Below are 20745 nucleotides of genomic sequence, written 5' to 3' on the forward strand. Positions count from 1 at the left end.
GTAATTAGAGAAATAGGCAGGGTTATTACTTTGCCACTTGCCCAGATAGTGAGGAACGGAGGGGTTGGGGAATCGTGTCAGCATGGCCACTTCAAGCTACACCTACCAAACGTACGTCAAAGTCTGTTCAATACGTTTTGGGGAAACGTGTCGTCCAGTACACACAGTTTCGCAACGTTGCAAACGTTTAAGCGAACTGAACGCACCTCTGTGTAACTTGATATTTCCTCCTCATGTACAAATTAATCAGTTTCAAAGCAATCTTATCTGCTTTGACATCAACATGCTTTCAGTAAAAACCATTTATAACAGGAGATAATTGATAGGCACCGAGAGATCGGACCAGACATTGGCAGGCTGTTTTTCACTGTAGTTCAGTTTATTGTGCAGCACTGTTTATCTCAGGCAACAAGCTGACATAGTCATGGCAATAGTAGATACATGCTGCAAGACACTAAGTAACACACTCTATATGTATCTACATTCAAGTCTTACAGAGAAAGAGAAACAGGTTGTATTCATTAACAGTAGAACGCATCATGTAGCCTTACTTTTTACACAATTAATCAAACTTCAAGGACTTCATTAGACATGCAAAATTAGACACCACTAATATACTTTAACTTTATAAAAATACTAAAATCAGATTTTAGAGTACATTTACACAAATAAAAGTTATCTTTGCACCCAGGCTATGAACAAAAAGAGGTCATCGCAATAAGTTTATTTTCCAGCATTTACATGATTGTTAAAAACAGGAGAGTTCAGTGGTATGGACACCGTTGAGGCCGCAGTCAGGACAGCCAGGAGTGTGACAGGAGGCGGTCCACAGGTTGGGTGTATGTTTGTGTGCATGTTTGCCAAAAACATTGTCATACAGTGACAGACAATTAAACTCAATTTAGTTCTCTAGTATGGCCATCTTCAGTAGTGGCTACCCTGTACTGCAGGGGTCCCAAATTATTAAGTCGTGGGCCTACTTTTCCTTGAGCAGATGGTCGGGGGTCCAGAAAATAGTTATAAATAATTATTACCCTGCAAATTGACCGCAAGAATCCCAAACAGATATAGTATTTCACAAAAACAATCATTTCACACCTTGATTAAATTAGGATACGATCACATATGCCTATAGCTAAGCGTGGGAATACTTGGAAACAGATTTCCTAAATTAAAATCACTTTGAGCTAATTTCCTGGTGATTTTACAGTCTTATGTCAAAGAACAAAAATGACATAAAACCATGTTTTCTTTTGCTCCAAAATCTTGAGTGGGCAAAATAAAACCACACATGGGTCAAATTTGGCCCACAGGCTGCCTATTGGGAAACCCTGCTGTACTGAGTATGGTACTCTTTACCATGGCTGTCTACTAATGACTACCCTGTACACTTTAGAATGGCTGGCTAGTGACTGCTGAGTCTGGATGGAGAGCAATCAGTCTTTTAGCTGCCTAAAACTTCACCATGTATTGGAATGTCTATTATATCAGACAAACAGACATTACATAATGCCTCTAAATGGCTTATGTAGAGTGCCTTAATGGACAATTAAGAGACAATTTCTCCATCAACTCGTCTGTTTATGGCAGACATAAATCACAATTATTTGGATGGCTAGACTCAAGTGTGTGTGTGTGTGTCATGTGGTCCCATCAGCCCCAGTGGTGCTGGTCTGTCCGCTAGTAATCAGAGGGGGTATGGCCTCCTGGTCTGATTCTCTGACAAAGATGACAGCATCACCACTAACATTAATCAGACACTGAGCCTGGAGAGAGAGAGAGAGAAATGGGAGAGAGACAGAGAGAGAGAAATGAGAGAGACAGAGAGAGAGAAATGAGAGAGAGAGAGAGACAGAGAGAGAGAAAGAGAGAGAGAGACAGAGAGAGAGAAAAGGGCGGGATAGAAAGAGAAGACAGACATGAGGGTCTGTAGTCCTTTCCACTCACAGCCCGTCATCCCGTACACAGGTTGAAAATGTCAGATTTTGTTATTGATTTTGTTATTAAGCACCTAAATTGGAACACAGTAGCTGTACAGTAACATGACATACATGACGTCAGAGCTCCAGTTATCTGCTTCACAGCACTGTATGAGTTTTGACTGACAGCCGTTATAAACTTGAGCATCAAGTGCAACAACATGCTCCCAATCCCTCCTGCTAACTGGGCTACTTTTGCACATCTGTTCTCTGAGTGAGGGACATTCTGTAAATCGGGAGTTGATGATGTGTTCTAAAAGATGAGATGTTGAGGAATATAATAAATACCACTGATGTCATGCAAGCTAACTACACACCCATGCACCTCACATTTCCTTTTTGAAAACTCATGTAATTTACAGAATCAACGTTTGTGATCGTTAGGTTTGATCCAATTACAAGGAAAACATGCGTTATACCCTGGGTTGTCCTGAACAGAATGAACCTGTTTTTTATATTGTGGAGACAATTTGCCGTGGAACACGCACTTGAATGCACTCATGACTCCATACTATGCTCACTAAAATTACAATCTGTTTGTCTGAAGTGCCTTTTGAAAGCCTAACACTGTGAGATCGTATTTTATAACTTAGCTAGCCATGTTGGCAATAGAATAAGATATCAAATGATGCCCACCTGACCCAGATTGCAATTTATAACGGAACATTTTTTAAACATCAAAAGTAATTGTGTGATGGTGAGGACGCAGTGCTGTGTTCCAAACAATAAACTACAAGTGTTCTAGCTCTAGTTCCTCAATATCAATGCTAGAAGAGCTACAAAAAAGCACCTTATACTTGAAGACTCTTTCCTTGTGTCATAAAAGTGCATTGAAATGACTTAGGAACTGTGTACAGTTGACAGGTGTGTGACCACTTCAAGACAACCTCTCACTCAAACCCTTGTAATCTTGTTTTCTTATTTTGCACCTAGTTTCAATGAATATTCTTATTGTTACTGAATAAATCCAAAGTATTTTCAGATTTCGTTATTGACAAATGCTGTGTAAAAGTACAGTAAATATAAAAAGCACATCAAATCAAGTGTAATGTTTGGAGTCTGATCATTTACCCATAACCTTCAATGTGTTATCTTCGAATTGCTACCATGGTCATACCTATGCTTATTATAGTTCATTTCAATTTGGCCCAAACCACATAGGTCAAGTTCCACGAGTGTAAGGGGTTAACCTGGTGGTTCTTTGAGAAAATATTGTAGTTCAAACAGAACAATACTATAGGCCTCCAGTTATTTAATTAACAGAGCAAATGAACAGTGTGTGTGTGTGTACCTGGTTCTTGTTGGGGTTTTCCATGAAGACACATTCCTTCATGCTGTATGACACCACGGCGTTGCCCCCCAGAGCTGCTACATGGGCACGGACCATGGCAAACACCTCCGCTATGAAGGAATGCAGGAACCCACTTACACCCCCCTCCTAACACACACACACAGGTAAATATGTTCATCTTTGCGAAATCATTGCAATGAGCTAGCAGAGGAACAGACTACGCACACCACAGAAAGACATGTAATCATTTCCTACTCATCTCTGATGACACCTGCAGGAATCTATTACACAAATATGTGTGTGCGTGTACCTCTCGTAGTGACGTGGTCTCTCTAATGAAGAACATGTTGATGATTCCCAAGTATTTGACAATACGCGTCCTGGGGAGAAAGGACAGAGGAGTCATCTTCACCACGGTAACAGGGGCACCGCATGGCAATGACCTGGTGGAGCGTAGGGACCGGGACCGCACCTCTGGGAGAGGACTGCAGCGCTCTGAGGACGAGACTGGAGGAGGGGGAGAGAGAATGGGGGAGAGAAAGGGAGCGAGCGAGAAAAAAGGGAGGGAGGGATGGAGATACCAGACTCAGCCTTTAGATGGTGCTACAAAGAATAGCAGATATGATGAGCTATGAGCTAAGCTGGAGGAAATGGATATAGAGTGTGTGTGTGTGGAGTTTGAATGCAAACTACAAACGGGTTAAATTTAGGCCAGATCCAAATGAGAGCTGGTAACTTTGGAAAAGCACATTTTGAATTAGGGATATCTAATGAATTTCTTTTGTCCATTTATTTTTCAGCCAACAGCATGAGTAAGCAACAGCAAAATCAGACAACCCCATAGTAGAATAGTTTATTTATTACATTGGTCAGCTTGTCACATTCTATACGAGAAAATAATATTTCTCTCAAGAGTTAGGAGCATTCAAATTTCTGCACAGGAAGAGAAACATGCATGCCCAGTCAATGTACAGCGTTCTTAATGCAGTGGTGGGAAAACACACATTTGAAAGCAGTTTTGAAGAGGAGGATCTTTTACTATGCTCATTTCTCAACTCCTAAAAATGTGTGAACTGCACCATTTTAAGCAGCTATGTTTATGCACATCTAGCACTAGCCAATAGTGTTGAATGCATGGGGAGACCAGGGCTAAATGTAGCACGGGTCAGGTCTAACTGGTAGGCCTACATTATATTCACTGTACATGGTCCTTTGATGAGTGCCAGTGGCACATTTCCAGGGACTTTCAAACCATCAATATGTTGCTAACTAGCAACAAGATACTTTTTAGAGTTTAGTCTAGCTAATGATCAGCCCAATGGGGTAAATACTGATGGGAAACCGTATGCTTCAGCCTATTTATTTATTGCCACTATACTGCATCAGTGGGGCTACAGCCTGACGATATGGAGAAATATGTTATTGAGATCCTTTCTGGAGGGGGAAATTATATATTTGATTCATTTGAGTAAAGTGTCCATTTAAAAAGTTGCCATAACTTACCTTACAGTCATTCTATCAAAAAACGTTTAGGTCCCGCCGCGACCTGTAGCATTCTGTGATAGGTGTCTGTCAGTATATATTGTTTAGGCTCGCCCACAAACTAGGGACCCCACACCTCCCAAATGAACCACTCACTATAAGCTGTGAGTTAGTTTGTTTGTTTTTGTGTGTGAGAGTAGCATGATGACAGTATAATCACAGTGATGAAAGCGTGAGCTGCCATGCACCATTCAGTGACAGACAGGCAAACAACCATACAGCCTCTGCAAACAGACAAGACAGACAGACGTACATACAGACAGACTGGCCAGGCCTTGTGTGTGTGTGTGCATGTATTTACCTGTTTGTGTGTGTGTTAGAGTCCCTATGTGGCCTTGTTTAAATTAGCGTGTTTGTGTTTGTGTGTGTGTGTGTACGATCGATACAAAACAGAAACAAATTAGGCAGTCTGCTAAGCAGAATGATTCAATCAAGCCAGAGTGTGAAAGATGTTCCAACTCGTAACATAGTGAATGATGCTTCAATCCGACCTGGAACCTTCAGAGCCAATTTGAATAACATTAAGTCTGCATCTCAAATCCCTACCCACTAGAGCATTACACAGGGATCTGCCATATGGCTCTGGTCCAAAGTAGTGCATTAAAGGGAATAGGGTGTGATTTGAGACGTGCCCTGTTTTTTAATCCCAGTTAATTATGCCCAGTTATCATCACAGTTTATGACAAAGTTAATTTATGTAGCATCAAACTGCAATTCCCCCAAGTCGCCAGCTTCAGTGAGATATGTTTTTCGTGTGTTTTAAGATCCTCTTTCATGTTTACTTCCTCCATGTCTGTCACTATGGCGACAGGGTCAGAGGTTATACGCTGGCTGTTGGTTGGTCATTCCTCTGAGGGGCGGGGCTTCAACTTTCACACTCTAGTTAATCAGCTGGTGCATGATCTGTGACGCTCCGCCCCCCAGTGGCAATCGGGGAGGGATGTGTATGTTTGTGTGTGTGTGTGTGTACCAGAGTTTGCTAGCGACTGTGTCCTCCTACTTGTCTTAACTGATCCTCGTCTTATGGTGTGAGCTTTCAGCCTAAGCAGCTCTAGCCAGGTGCTGCATCTGTCTGCAAAGGAACCGTAATCAACCGAGGAAACTGGAGAAACATACACACACACGTGCACAAGCTCACACACACACACACACACACACACACACACACACACACACACACACACACACACACACACACACACACACACACACACACACACACACACACACACACACACACACACACACACACACACACACACACACACACACACACACACACACACACACACACACACACACACACCACACACATACTGAAAACTGCATACACCCATGACATAGAACATAATATAGACACAAAGAAAAAACATATAGAGAAAATAAAAGGAGGAGGTTGGGGCGGAGCAGGAGAACAAAAGGATGAGAACTTAAAAAAGGGGCGTGGTAGCCATGGCAGCAAGGGGGGGGGGAGCTTACCTCGAGATGAGGAGTGGGTCATTGCACTCTCTGGAAGACCTGTCGACACACATACACCATGATGCACTGCCACACACACAACCACAGATGTTGACTCTTCAGGCCTCAGCAAGATACAATACACTGTACTGTATCTCAATACCTTACAGACACTTCCTTATACCTGGTCCTATATCCACATCTTGTTCCCTAGTCCTATCTCCTAGGTCTAGCTCCTAGTCCTGGCTGATGTGGAGGGCGGCCATTTTGGTTTAACCCCAGCTCTCTCTCCAGATCAGTGACGAGCAGGATTGTTTTTTTTATAGTCATCACAGTGCTACTCAACATAGCTTCACACACACACACACACACACACACACACACACACACACACACACACACACACACACACACACACACACACACACACACACACACACACACACACACACACACACACACACACACACACACACACATGGCTGCAGGTCTAAAACACCTGAGAGAGGATGTACCTGGTTATACTGTTACATTATTTACCTGGTCATACAGTCACAGGCGGTAAAGTCATGTTTAACACAACTACTACAGAACATATTGAAATAGAGGACAGAGAGTAGAACTCTATGGTTAAGGGAGCTTCAAGGAGTGAGACGTTCCAGGCGCTTAGAGGATTTCTGATGTTTTGTCTGCTGAGGGATGGCTCTATTGGAGGTTAAAGGTTAGGCAGTTGTTAGTGATCCAGGATTATAAGAGATAAGGTTTGGTGTACCTGAAGGTTTGGCTGTAGGCTGGTTGTTGGAGGACGTTGACTCTCCACACAGCTCCATAGAAAACTGTAGCTGCTCTTCATTCTCACCACTCCCTGGAAAACAAACAAACACACAGAGTTTAATCTCTTTCACTCCTCAACCCACCCAAGTGCACTAACTCAAATCTCAAGTGTCTCGTCTCCTTCAGCTCTCCATAACACCAGACCCTTCTCTCTAACCCCTGACCTACAGCCTTTGAGAATACTAACCCTTGTTAAGAGCCTTGTCGGCTGCCAGCTGAGTCTCCTTGTCAAAACTCATGGCTACAGCTGTCACCGCCACCTGGAGAGGAAACGGGAAAGGACAGGGGGAGAGGAAACGGGAGAGGACAGGGGAAGAGGAAATGGGAGAGGACAGGGGGGAAGGAAACGGGAGAGGACAGGGGGAAGGAAACGGGAGAGGACAGGGGGAGGAAACGGGAGAGGACAGGGGGAGGAAACGGGAGAGGCCAGGGGGGAGAAAACGGGAGAGGACAGGGGAGAGGAAACGGGAGAGGACAGGGGGAGAGGAAACGGGAGAGGACGGGGGGGGGGAACGGGAGAGGACGGGTGGAGGAAACGGGAGAGGACAGGGGGAGAGGACGGGTGGAGGAAACGGGAGAGGACAGGGGGAGAGGAAACGGGAAAGGAGAGGGGGAGAGGAAACGGGAGAGGACAGGGGGAGAGGAAACGGGAGAGGACAGGGGGAGGAAACGGGAGAGGACAGGGGGAGGAAACGGGAGAGGACAGGGGGGGAGGAAACGGGAGAGGACAGGGGGAGAGGAAACGGGAGAGGGGATGTGAGAAAATGAGAGAGAATGAAACTATCATTACCTTGTCGCTATCATTTATTGACACAAATGTCAGGTAAAGTGATAGGGGGAAAAATGTATACAGTTTCATATCGCAGTATTATTTTTGGATATTATATAGATATTTGACTCAAAGTATCGACTTCTTAAAAAGGTAGCTGTAGCTAGCGCTAGTCAGCTGTACAAGCACTAAAACCCATCCTATAGCCCAGGTAAGGTTGAGCGATATGGCCTAAAAATCTTATCTCGATTTTTTAAAATGTTTTTTTTTAATATATATTTTTTTACTTAATACGCGTTGTTGTACAATTAAAGGTAAAATACACTTCAAATAGTGCATTTCAAATAGTCAGCAATAATCTAATGAATTCAGGGCGTGTGAAGTTATACCTAGGCTAAATATAAGCCTTCCACAACCATAAGACCCACTAATAATTTAAGAATGTTATCAAAATAGTTTAAACTGTTTTTTTTGCAATAATCACTGATCTGGCTTTCAAGTCTCTATGAAAATGCCCTTTTTTGTTACAAATTTAACTAGAACCATGCATAATGCACATTCACTAATAAATGTAAATGTAATGACTAACATCTTGTAGCAGCCATTAGACTCCACCATTTTTTAAACACAGGTCTCATCAACGATCTCTCAAGCCCACGTGTTAGTGATTAGTCAGCGAATCTTTATATTTCAAGTTTAGCTAACTTGGGATCTATTTGCTAGCTAACAAGGTTGAACAGTTGAATTGTTATGAACACACCATTCGGTCTGTCTCCAACTCTTTGAAAAGCATGTTAGCCTGTTCACATGTTGAAATCAAGCGGCCTAGCTTATTTCTCAGCTCTGGATAAGAGCGTCTGCTAAATGACTTAAATGTAAATGTAAATGTAAGTTGCCAATTCCTTATATAATTGTGTTTTATGTTTATTGCACATTTATAAAACACAGACTAGTTAAGTCTTTGGCTAAAATGCTGCTAGCAGTATGTGGTACCACAATGCCAGAATTCATTTTCCAGAATTCATTTTCCAGAATCAATGTTCATTGATACTCTCGTTTTAGTATTGTCTGCTCTGCAAACAATTTGGGTAGTTGAGACATAAAATGGTCTCATTAGAAAATGTAACTTCTCCTCTATTACAGTAAAATAATATCTCACTTTGTTTTTTGGTGTCCATGTGACCGATTCTGTTGGACCAAATCTCAAATAGCGAGTTGAAACTGCTTGTCAGAGAGGAAGATGTGATCTCAACTTTGTTGGCGAATGGAGGCAGGGGGAGGGGCTTGGTGTGTGTGTAAACCATAGTGGAAGAGGCGAAGTTGAAAGCAAAGATTTTTATAACTAAACCAAGATAGACCACAGTCTTTCGTTTCCAATGAGAACAAATGAGTAATAGTGAATGCACCAATTTGTAAGTCGCTCTGGATAAGAGCGTCTGCTAAATGACTTAAATGTAAATGTAATAGTGGGCAGAACAAGCAAGGAGGTGGGCAGACCAAGCACGAGCTAGCGAGATCCTATTTGCCTGTTCTAGCATCATCTGCATATTTCCGTAAGGGAACGCCTACTCTGTGAAGCGAGTGTGTGTAATAATTCAATTCGCCTTTGCACTCCTTCCAAACGACGCGATTTAAAAAAACTGTAACAAAGGGTAAAGTCTACTCTACTTAGTCCCCTCTGTTCAAAACAGATTCTAGTTTTGGAACAGAAAACTGTATTGAGAACAAATGTTTAATAGATGAGAAAATTTGCAGAATGTCGACCAAAATCCACTGCTGGCCACTGGGCTTCCTCTCACTAGTGGAAACGCCGGGCAGATGCTTCATATTTATACATCCAGTGAAATATCTGTCTCATTGTTCGATCTGTGGTGAAAGGTTTCACTCTCGCTAAAATATTGTCCAAAATTAGGGCAATGCATTTTCTAGAGGCAATCTGTGAACCAAAGCTTGTCGCCTGCCTTCCCGTCTTGTTAGGGCGGAGACATGCATTTCATCATTATATACAGACCTCTAATGTAAATGGGAAGGTGCACACAACACAAGAGGAGTGAATGAGACAAAACCAAAAATACAACATGAGAACAAGCGGACATAAATGCTAAAAAAAACGGAGAATAACAAAACCATGATTCTTGCGATACAGGCATTTGGAATATGGCACACAAACATATCTCCCAGCCCTAAACCCAGGGTTATCCAACTCTGACCCTACAAGGTCTGGAGCCTGCTGGTTTTCTGTTCTACCTGATAATTAATTGCACCCACCTGGTGTCCCAGATTGAAATCAGTCCCGGATTAGAGGGGAACAATTAAAACGCAGTGAAACTGGCTTCGAGGCCCAGCGTTGAGTTTGAGGATTATAGCTTATTCTCCATCTTCTTTTAAATAGTGAGCCAACATGTTTTCAGCACTTATTTCCCTGAGTGAACAAAACACATTTTCTCATGCTCTCTCGTCTCTCTGCAGCAGATGCATAGTGAACAATATGTTGGAACATCAAATCAATAAAACACCTTTATCGAAACGCATTACATATAGGATCGTGAGAATCACAATACATATAGGATCGTGAGAATCGCAATACATATAGGATCGTGAGAATAGCAATACATATAGGATCGTGAGAATCGCAATACATATAGGATCGTGAGAATAGCAATACATATAGGATCGTGAGAATCGCGGATCGTGAGAATCACAATACATATAGGATCGTGAGAATAGCAATACATATAGGATCGTGAGAATAGCAATACATATAGGATCGTGAGAATAGCAATACATATAGGATCGTGAGAATAGCAATACATATAGGATCGCAATACATATAGGATCGTGAGAATAGCAATACATATAGGATCGTGAGAATCGCAATACATATAGGATCGTGAGAATAGCAATACATATAGGATCGTGAGAATAGCAATACATATAGGATCATAGCAATACGGAATAGCAATACATATAGGATCGTGAGAATAGCAATACATATAGGATCGTGAGAATAGCAATACATATAGGATCGTGAAGAATAGGATCAATACATATAGGATCGTGAGATACATATCGGATCGTGAGAATAGCGTGAGAATAGCAATACATATAGGAGGATAGCAATACATATAGGATCGTGAGAATAGAATACATATAGGATCGTGAGAATAGCAATACATATCGGATCGTGAGAATAGCAATACATATAGGATCGTGAGAATAGAATAGGACGTGAGAAATACATATAGGATCGTGAGAATCACAATACATATAGGATCGTGAGAATCGCAATACATATAGGATCGTGAGAATAGAGGATCGTGAGAATAGCAATACATATAGGATCGTGAGAATAGCAATACATATAGGATCGTGAGAATAGCAATACATATAGGATCGTGAGAATAGCAATACATATAGGATCGTGAGAATCACAATACATATAGGATCGTGAGAATCACAATACATATCGGATCGTGAGAATCGCAATACATATAGGATCGTGAGAATCACAATACATATACGGATCGTGAGAATCACAATACATATCGGATCGTGAGAATCGCAATACATATAGGATCAATACATATCGGATCGTGAGAAGAATACATATCGGCGTGAGAATCACAATACATATAGGATCGTGAGAATCGCAATACATATAGGATCGTGAGAATCGCGGATCGTGAGAATCACAATACATATAGGATCGTGAGAATCGCAATACATATAGGATCGTGAGAATCACAATACATATAGGATCGTGAGAATCGTGAGAATCACAATACATATAGGATCGTGAGAATCGCAATACATATCGGATCGTGAGAATCGCAATACATATAGGATCAGCACCATAGTATCTTTATAATATCATATCTTGAGGTCCCTGGCAATTCCAATTCCCTAATACTGACCAAAATGTTTATAGGAAAAATGGACAAAATAGGAGAGGTGTTCTTAGGTGTGTCTTCTCACCTGTATGAGTTCTTCCTCTGGTACGGCTACAGTGAAGTTGAGATGGCATAGACAGCAGGGGATCATGGAACGTAACTTAAAGTATAGACTCTACAAAGACAAATAAAAAGCAGACATTTCAATTTAATACAGAAGTTAAAGATTACGTAGATTAAGTAAGAGGAACACCAATGCTTGGGCTTGACCAGCGTATCCCCATTGTGCGTGTGTGGTCTTACCTTGAGTAAATTCTCACAGAGGTCAGTGAAGATCTTGTTGAGGCCCTGGTTGGTCAGATTGGCATTATTGAGTCTGTAGACCCTGACAGATGTAAACATCTAGGGAGGGGGGATTTGCAAAGAACGAAATATAAACATATTATAATCTCTCAATAACCTGTAGAACAGTAGTAGTAATTGCCAAGTAAGAGTAGTACACTCGTACAGCATTAGTAGTAATACAGTAGTAGTAGTGCAGTAGTAGTAGAAGTTGTGTAGTAGTAGAACAGTAGTAGTTGTACAGTAGTAGTAGTAGTAGAATAGTAGTAGTAGTATTAGTAGAAGTAGTACAGTAGTAGTAGTACATTAGTAGTAGAACAGTAGTAGTAAAAGTTGTACAGTAGTAGATCAGTAGTAGTAGTAGTAGTATTAGTAGTAGTAGTAGAACAGTAGTAGTAGTAGTAGTATTAGTAGAAGTAGTAGAACAGTAGTAGTAGTACAGTAGTAGTAAAAGTTGTACAGTAGTAGTAGAAGTAGTACAATAGTAGAAGGAGTAGTACTAGTAGTAGTAGAACAGTAGTAGAAGTAGTAGAGTAGTAGTAGTAGTAGAATAATAGTAGAAGTAGAAGTAGTAAAGTAGTAGTAGAAGAACAGTAGTAGTACAACAGTAGTAGTAGTACAGTAGTAGAAGTATTAGTATAAGTAGTACAGTAGTAGTAGTTGAACAGTAGTAGTAGAACAGTAGTAGTAGTACAGTAGTACAGTAGTAGAAATATTAGTATAAGTAGTACAGTAGTAGTAGAACAGTAGTAGTAGTACAGTAGTACAGTAGTAGAAGTATTAGTAGAAGTAGCACAGTAGTAGAATAAGTTGTACAATAGTAGAAGAACAGTAGTAGAAGAAGTAGTACCATAGTAGAAGAACAGTAGAAGTAGTACAGTAGTAGTAGTAGTACGGCAGTAGTTGTAGTAGAACATTAGTAGTAGTACAGTAGTAGTAGTACAGTAGAAGTAGTAGAACAGTAGTAGTAGTAGTAGTAGTACAGTAGTACAGTAGTAGAAGTATTAGTAGAAGTAGCACAGTAGTAGAAGTAGAAGAAGTAGTACAATAGTAGAAGAACAGTAGTAGAAAGAGAATACGTAGTACAATAGTAGAAGTAGTACAGTAGTAGTAGTAGTAGAACTAGTATATCAGTAGTAGTAGAACTAGTACAGTAGTAGTAGTAGAACAGTAGATGTAGTTGTAGAAGTAGAACAGTAGTAGTAGTAGATCAGTAGTAGTAGTAGAACAGTAGTAGTAGAAGTAGTATTAGAGTAGTAGAACAGTACTAGTAGTAGAAGTAGTAGAACAGTAGTAGTAGAAGTAATACAGTAGTAGCATAACAGTATTTGCAGTAGTAGAAGTAGAACAGTAGTAGTAGTAGTACAATAGTAGTAGTAGAACAGTAGTAGTAGTAGAAGAAAAAGTCGTAGTAGAAGTAGTACAGTAGTCGTAGTAGAACAGTAGTAGCAGTAATAGAACAGTAGTAGAACAGTAGTAGTAGTAGTAGAACAGTAGTAGTAGTAGTAGTAGAAGAAAAAGTTGTAGTAGAAGTAGTACAGTAGTTGTAGTAGAACAGTAGTAGCAGTAGTAGTAGTAATAGAACAGTAGTAGAACAGTAGTAGTAGTAGTAGAACAGTTGTAATCGTAGAAGTTGTACAGTAGTAGTAGAACAGCAGTAGTAGTATTAGTAGAAGTAGTACAGTAGTAGTAGAAGTAGTACTAGTAGTAGTAGTAGTAGTAGAATAATAGTAGTAGTAGTAGAACTAGTACAGTAGTAGTAGAAGAGTAGTAGTAGTACAGTAGTAGAAGTAGAACAGTAGTAGTAGAACTAGTACAGTGGTAGTAGTAGTAGTAGTAGTAGTAGTAGAAGAACAGTAGTAGTAGTACAACAGTAGCAGAACAGTAGTAAAACAGTAGTAGAAGTAGTACAGTAGTAGAAGTAGAATAATAGTAGTAGTAGAACTAGTAGTAGTAGAATAGTAGCAGTAGAATAGTAGTAGTAGTAGAACAGTAGTAGTAGTAGAAGTAGTACAGTAGTAGTAGAACAGTACTAGTACAGTAGTAGTAGAACAGTACTAGTAGTAGAAGTAGTACAGTAGTAGAAGTAGAACTGTTGTAGTAGTAGTAGTTAGAAGTAGTATAGTAGTAGTAGTAGTACCGTAGTAGTAGTATTAGTAGAACAGTAGTAGTAGTAGTAGTAGTAGTAGTACAGTAATATAACAGTAGTAGTAGTAAAAGTTGCACAGTAGTAGAAGTAGAACAGTAGAAGTAGTACAGTAGTAGTAGTTAGAACAGTAGTAGTAGTAGTACAGTAGTAGAAGTTAGAACAGTAGTAGTAGTAGTTAGAACAGTAGTAGTAGTAGAACAGTAGCAGAACAGAAGTAGTACAGTAGTAGAAGTAGAACAGTAGTAGTAGTAGTAGAACAGTAGTAGAACAGTAGTAGTATTAGAAGTAGCGCAGTAGTAAAAGTAGAACAGTAGTAGTACAGTAGTAGTAGTATAATAGTAGTAGTAGTAGTAGAACAATACTAGTAGAAGTAGTACAGCACTATTAGTAGAAGTAGTAGTACAGCAGTAGTAGTAGAGCAGTAGTAAAAGTAGCACAGTAGTAAAAGTAGAACAGTAGTATAAGTAGTAGTAGTATTATAATAGTAGTAGTAGCAGTAGAACTAGTACAGTAGTAGTAATAGAACAGTAATAGTAGTAGTAGTAGTAGTACAGTAGTAACAGTAGTAGAACAGTAGTAGTAGTAGTAGTAGTAGAACAGTAGCAGTATAAGTATTACAGTAGTAGTAGTAGAACAGTAGTAGTAGCAAAAGTAGTACAGCAGTAGTAGTAGAACAGCAGTACAGTAGTATAAGTAGTACAGTAGTAGAAGTAGAACAGCAGTAGTACAGTAGTCGGAGTACAGTAGTAGTAGTACAGTAGTAGTAGTAGTAGTAGTACAGTAGTAGTAGTACAGTAGTAGTAGTACACTAGTAGTTGTAGAACAGTAATACAGTAGTAGTAGTAGTAGTAGTAGTAGTAGAAGAACAGTAGTAGTATAGCAGCAGTAGTAGAACAGTAGTAGTATTAGAAGTAGCACAGTAGTAAAAGTAGAACAGTAGTAGTAGTAGTACAGTAGTAGTAGTAGTAGAACAGTACGAGTAGAAGTAGTACAGCAGTAGTAGTAGTAGTAGAAGTAGTAGTACAGTAGTAGTAGTAGTAGAAGTAGTACAGCAGTAGTAGTAGTAGTAGAAGTACACTAGTAGTAGTAGAAGTAGTACAGCAGTACTAGTAGAAGTAGTACAGCAGTAGTAGTAGAGCAGTAGTAGAAGTAGCACAGTAGTAAAAGTAGAACAGTAGTAGTAGTAGAAGTAGTACAGTAGTAGTACAGTAGTAGTGGTACAGTAGTAGTAGTAGTACAGTAGTAGCAGTAGTACAGTAGTAATAGTAGTAGTAGTAGTAGCACAGTAGATGTAGTTGTAGAAGTAGAACAGTAGTAGTAGTAGATCAGTAGTAGTAGTAGAACAGTAGTAGTAGAAGTAGTATTAGAGTAGTAGAACAGTACTAGTAGTAGAAGTAGTAGAACAGTAGTAGTAGAAGTAATACAGTAGTAGCATAACAGTATTTGCAGTAGTAGAAGTAGAACAGTAGTAGTAGTAGTACAATAGTAGTAGTAGAACAGTAGTAGTAGTAGAAGAAAAAGTCGTAGTAGAAGTAGTACAGTAGTCGTAGTAGAACAGTAGTAGCAGTAATAGAACAGTAGTAGAACAGTAGTAGTAGTAGTAGAACAGTAGTAGTAGTAGTAGAAGAAAAAGTTGTAGTAGAAGTAGTACAGTAGTTGTAGTAGAACAGTAGTAGCAGTAGTAGTAGTAATAGAACAGTAGTAGAACAGTAGTAGTAGTAGAACAGTTGTAATCGTAGAAGTTGTACAGTAGTAGTAGAACAGCAGTAATAGTATTAGTAGAAGTAGTACAGTAGTAGTAGAAGTAGTACTAGTAGTAGTAGTAGTAGTAGAATAATAGTAGTAGTAGTAGAACTAGTACAGTAGTAGTAGAAGAGTAGTAGTAGTACAGTAGTAGAAGTAGAACAGTAGTAGTAGAACTAGTACAGTGGTAGTAGTAGTAGTAGTAGTAGTAGTAGAAGAACAGTAGTAGTAGTACAACAGTAGCAGAACAGTAGTAAAACAGTAGTAGAAGTAGTACAGTAGTAGAAGTAGAATAATAGTAGTAGTAGAACTAGTAGTAGTAGAATAGTAGCAGTAGAATAGTAGTAGTAGTAGAACAGTAGTAGTAGTAGAAGTAATACAGTAGTAGTAGAACAGTACTAGTACAGTAGTAGTAGAACAGTACTAGTAGTAGAAGTAGTACAGTAGTAGAAGTAGAACTGTTGTAGTAGTAGTAGTTAGAAGTAGTATAGTAGTAGTAGTAGTACCGTAGTAGTAGTATTAGTAGAACAGTAGTAGTAGTAGTAGTAGTAGTACAGTAATATAACAGTAGTAGTAGTAAAAGTTGCACAGTAGTAGAAGTAGAACAGTAGAAGTAGTACAGTAGTAGTAGTTAGAACAGTAGTAGTAGTAGTACAGTAGTAGAAGTAGAACAGTAGAAGTAGTACAGTAGTAGTAGTTAGAACAGTAGTAGTAGTAGTACAGTAGTAGAAGTTAGAACAGTAGTAGTAGTAGTTAGAACAGTAGTAGTAGTAGAACAGTAGCAGAACAGAAGTAGTACAGTAGTAGAAGTAGAACAGTAGTAGTAGTAGTAGAACAGTAGTAGAACAGTAGTAGTATTAGAAGTAGCGCAGTAGTAAAAGTAGAACAGTAGTAGTACAGTAGTAGTAGTATAATAGTAGTAGTAGTAGTAGAACAATACTAGTAGAAGTAGTACAGCACTATTAGTAGAAGTAGTAGTACAGCAGTAGTAGTAGAGCAGTAGTAGAAGTAGCACAGTAGTAAAAGTAGAACAGTAGTATAAGTAGTAGTAGTATTATAATAGTAGTAGTAGCAGTAGAACTAGTACAGTAGTAGTAATAGAACAGTAATAATAGTAGTAGTAGTAGTACAGTAGTAACAGTAGTAGAACAGTAGTAGTAGTAGTAGTAGTAGTAGAACAGTAGCAGTATAAGTATTACAGTAGTAGTAGTAGTAGAACAGTAGTAGTAGCAAAAGTAGTACAGCAGTAGTAGTAGAACAGCAGTACAGTAGTATAAGTAGTACAGTAGTAGAAGTAGAACAGCAGTAGTACAGTAGTCGGAGTACAGTAGTAGTAGTACAGTAGTAGTAGTAGTACAGTAGTAGTAGTACAGTAGTAGTAGTACACTAGTAGTTGTAGAACAGTAATACAGTAGTAGTAGTAGTAGTAGTAGTAGAACAGTAGTAGTATAGCAGCAGTAGTAGAACAGTAGTAGTATTAGAAGTAGCACAGTAGTAAAAGTAGAACAGTAGTAGTAGTAGTACAGTAGTAGTAGTAGTAGTAGAACAGTACGAGTAGAAGTAGTACAGCAGTAGTAGTAGTAGTAGAAGTAGTAGTACAGTAGTAGTAGAAGTAGTACAGCAGTAGTAGTAGTAGTAGAAGTAGTAGTACAGTAGTAGTAGTAGAAGTAGTACAGCAGTACTAGTAGAAGTAGTACAGCAGTAGTAGTAGAGCAGTAGTAGAAGTAGCACAGTAGTAAAAGTAGAACAGTAGTAGTAGTAGAAGTAGTACAGTAGTAGTACAGTAGTAGTGGTACAGTAGTAGTAGTAGTACAGTAGTAGCAGTAGTACAGTAGTAATAGTAGTAGTAGTAGTAGCACAGTAGATGTAGTAGAAGTAGTACAGTAGTTGTAGTAGTACAAGTAAAATATAAAAACATTCAAATTGAACCTTTATTTAACTAGGCAAGTAATTCAAGAAGAAATTCTTATTTATAATGACGGCCTACCCGGGCCAAACCAGGACGATGCTGGGCCAATTGTGAGGAGCAGTAGAAGTACAGTAGTAGTGGTAGTAGTAGCAGTGTTTCAGTGTGTGAGTCTGACCTGTAGCCCTGAAGTCCAGTTGTAAATCCCAGGCATGACCTCTGTGTTACAGCTGTAAAACCCTGGAGAGAGAGACAGGTAGATGGACGGACATTGTAAAAGAGCAGAGCTGAATAGACTAGAACAGTTCTTGTAGAACAGTGTGTGTGTGTGTGTGTGTGTGTGTGTGTGTGTGTGTGTGTGTGTGTGTGTGTGTGTGTGTGTGTGTGTGTGTGTGTGTGTGTGTGTGTGTGTGTGTGTGTGTGTGTGTGTGTGTGTGTGTGTGTGTGTGTGTACCTGCAGGCATGGGGGCATCAGTGAGAAGGGATTGGATGTCCTCTACTGCATCAGTGTCATCAATCTAAAGACATGAGAAGAAAAGCATTAACACACAGATTTGATGTGATTTATTAGGATCTCCATTAGCCGACACCAATGGTACAGCGAGTCTTACTGGGGTCCAACACATAACCAAAAATACATTTTGACAAAAGACGACAATTTCCATACATTTAAAAACATGAACATGTAGTGTGTGTGTGTGCATCTATCAGTTACACATACATGTCAGTACATACACACAACAAGTAGGTCACATGGGGGAGAGGTGTTGTGCCGTGAGGTGTTGCTTTATTTGTGTTTTCAGATCCTTTACAGATCATATGCCCACACACTACAATTACACATCCAACATAACACACACGCCTACAGTACACACACCCTACAGTACAGTACACACAGCCAACCATACCTCCAGTACGAAGGCGTCCTTCTTGCCGTGGGACAGGTCTAGTTCTGACAGCTCATCTGAACTCTCAGAGGTAGACCTGAACAGTCTGGACCGCTGTCTGTCAGGGATAGGAGACCCCACCACCTCCTCTATACACTCCTACAACAACAATACAACAACTCAACAATATGTGTGTTTGTGTGTGTGTCTGACCATCCCTGTCCGGGTTCTGAGCCGCTGAGTTAGTCACCATAGAAACACTATCAGTTCAAACCTCACACTAAGTAGAATGATTAGGTCATTCCTAATCACACCCAATTCTACCCACACCCAATATTGTGCAATCATCAGAGTGCGTTTCTATATTAATGATAATCACACACACATTTCAATGTGTGTGAGAGTGTACTCACATAGAGCTGTGATTCTAGACTGTACTTAGACAAAGCTGTGATTCTCGACTATCATAAAGCTGTGAATCTAGACTAACCTAGAGCTTTGAATCTAGACTGAACTTAGACAGAGCTGTGATTCCAGACTATCATAAAGCTGTGAATCTAGACTGTACTTAGTCTGGAATCACAGCTTTGCCTATCATTAAGCTGTGATTCCAGACTATCATAAAGCTGTGATTCCAGACTATCCTAGAGCTGTGAATCTAGACTGTACTTAGACAGAGCTGTGATTCCAGACTATCATAAAGCTGTGATTCCAGACTATCCTAGAGCCGTGATTCTAGACTGTACTTAGACAGAGCTGTGATTTTAGAGTGTACACATTTACTGTCAAGCTGTGATACTCATACAGCTGTAATTGTAGGACACCTCATATATTGTGATTCTAGAGTGGGTGTACTGAGATAGAGCTGTGATTTTAGAGGGTGAGGTACTCATATAAAGCTGTGATTAATAGAGAGGCTAATGTGCCATGCATCACTCTAATTGGGCATGCTAGTACTGTATTCAGGTCGGTGAATGCCTCGGGGTCCAACGTAAATAACTTCTTAATAACCAGAGAAAGACACCGAGAGGAATTAACTATGATGTTCCACACAGACTTGTGTGTGTGTGTTTGTCTCTCTCTCACCGGGGGGTGTATGTTGTAGAACTCCTTATTCATGACGATGGTGTCGTTGATGCGCTTCTGCATGGTTGAAATGTGTTGGTCGTAGCTCAGGTCACTGGGGGTCTTACCAGCTATCTGGATACCACCTGGAGCTGGAAGAGCTGACAGGTACACACCCGTTGCAGACTGGACACACACACACACACACACACACACACACACACACACACACACACACACACACACACACACACACACACACACACACACACACACACACACACACACACACACACACACACACACACACACACACACACACACACACACACACGTCAGAGAGTTAGAGACAGTCATACACACACATCAGAGAGAGATAGACACACACACACACGTCAGATACACACCTTGTAACAGACATGAGGAGAGGGTCACACAGACACACACACTCAAACACAGGACTTACAGCTAGTCCTAGGAGCATGTTTTCTCCCACACTGATCTGGATGCGGAGCCCAAACAGAGCATTCATGCAGCGCAGCTTCAGTTTGTTCATCAACTGGGTGTGTAGCTCATACTCCATGAAGGGGAGGAGGTTAGAGATGGCTGTGGCATTCACCTCCCCTTGGGCCTTCTTCTTGGTACGACACAACCTGCAATATAACACAACATTACACACACACACCTCCCTGGGCTACCTTCTTGGTACGACACAACCTGCAATATAACACAACATTACACACACACCTCCCTGGGCCTTCTTCTTGGTACGACACAACCTGCAATATAACACAACATTACACACACACACCTCCCTGGGCCACCTTCTTGGTACGACACAACCTGCAATATAACACAACATTACACACACACCTCCCTGGGCCACCTTC

The 20745-nt window shown here is 40.2% G+C and overlaps 1 protein-coding gene across 6 annotated transcripts in view; it reads right to left on the reverse strand.

Annotated features, from left to right (window-relative positions):
• Positions 1 to 360: 360 nt before the first annotated feature.
• Positions 361 to 20745, reverse strand: part of c2cd5 (C2 calcium dependent domain containing 5) — a 71367-nt gene continuing 50982 nt past the window's right edge. For 3 of the 6 annotated variants that reach the window (XM_046350078.1, XM_046350061.1, XM_046350051.1), the window contains 14 exons: positions 20322 to 20508; positions 19877 to 20041; positions 18812 to 18949; positions 18358 to 18421; positions 18082 to 18143; positions 12067 to 12165; positions 11849 to 11938; positions 7292 to 7364; positions 7043 to 7135; positions 6292 to 6330; positions 5783 to 5884; positions 3581 to 3777; positions 3271 to 3417; positions 361 to 1766 (listed from right to left, as the gene is read on the reverse strand). In XM_046350078.1, the coding sequence (XP_046206034.1) occupies positions 1641 to 1766; positions 3271 to 3417; positions 3581 to 3777; positions 5783 to 5884; positions 6292 to 6330; positions 7043 to 7135; positions 7292 to 7364; positions 11849 to 11938; positions 12067 to 12165; positions 18082 to 18143; positions 18358 to 18421; positions 18812 to 18949; positions 19877 to 20041; positions 20322 to 20508 (1582 nt within the window). In that variant the 3' untranslated portion in view covers positions 361 to 1640. The remainder of the gene's footprint in view (positions 1767 to 3270; positions 3418 to 3580; positions 3778 to 5782; positions 5885 to 6291; positions 6331 to 7042; positions 7136 to 7291; positions 7365 to 11848; positions 11939 to 12066; positions 12166 to 18081; positions 18144 to 18357; positions 18422 to 18811; positions 18950 to 19876; positions 20042 to 20321; positions 20509 to 20745) is intronic. The other 3 variants (XM_046350097.1, XM_046350069.1, XM_046350088.1) reach the window with 2 other exon arrangements.

Source organism: Oncorhynchus gorbuscha, linkage group LG01 (assembly GCF_021184085.1).
Source record: "Oncorhynchus gorbuscha isolate QuinsamMale2020 ecotype Even-year linkage group LG01, OgorEven_v1.0, whole genome shotgun sequence".
In the NCBI taxonomy this organism is placed as follows: Eukaryota; Metazoa; Chordata; class Actinopteri; order Salmoniformes; family Salmonidae; genus Oncorhynchus; species Oncorhynchus gorbuscha.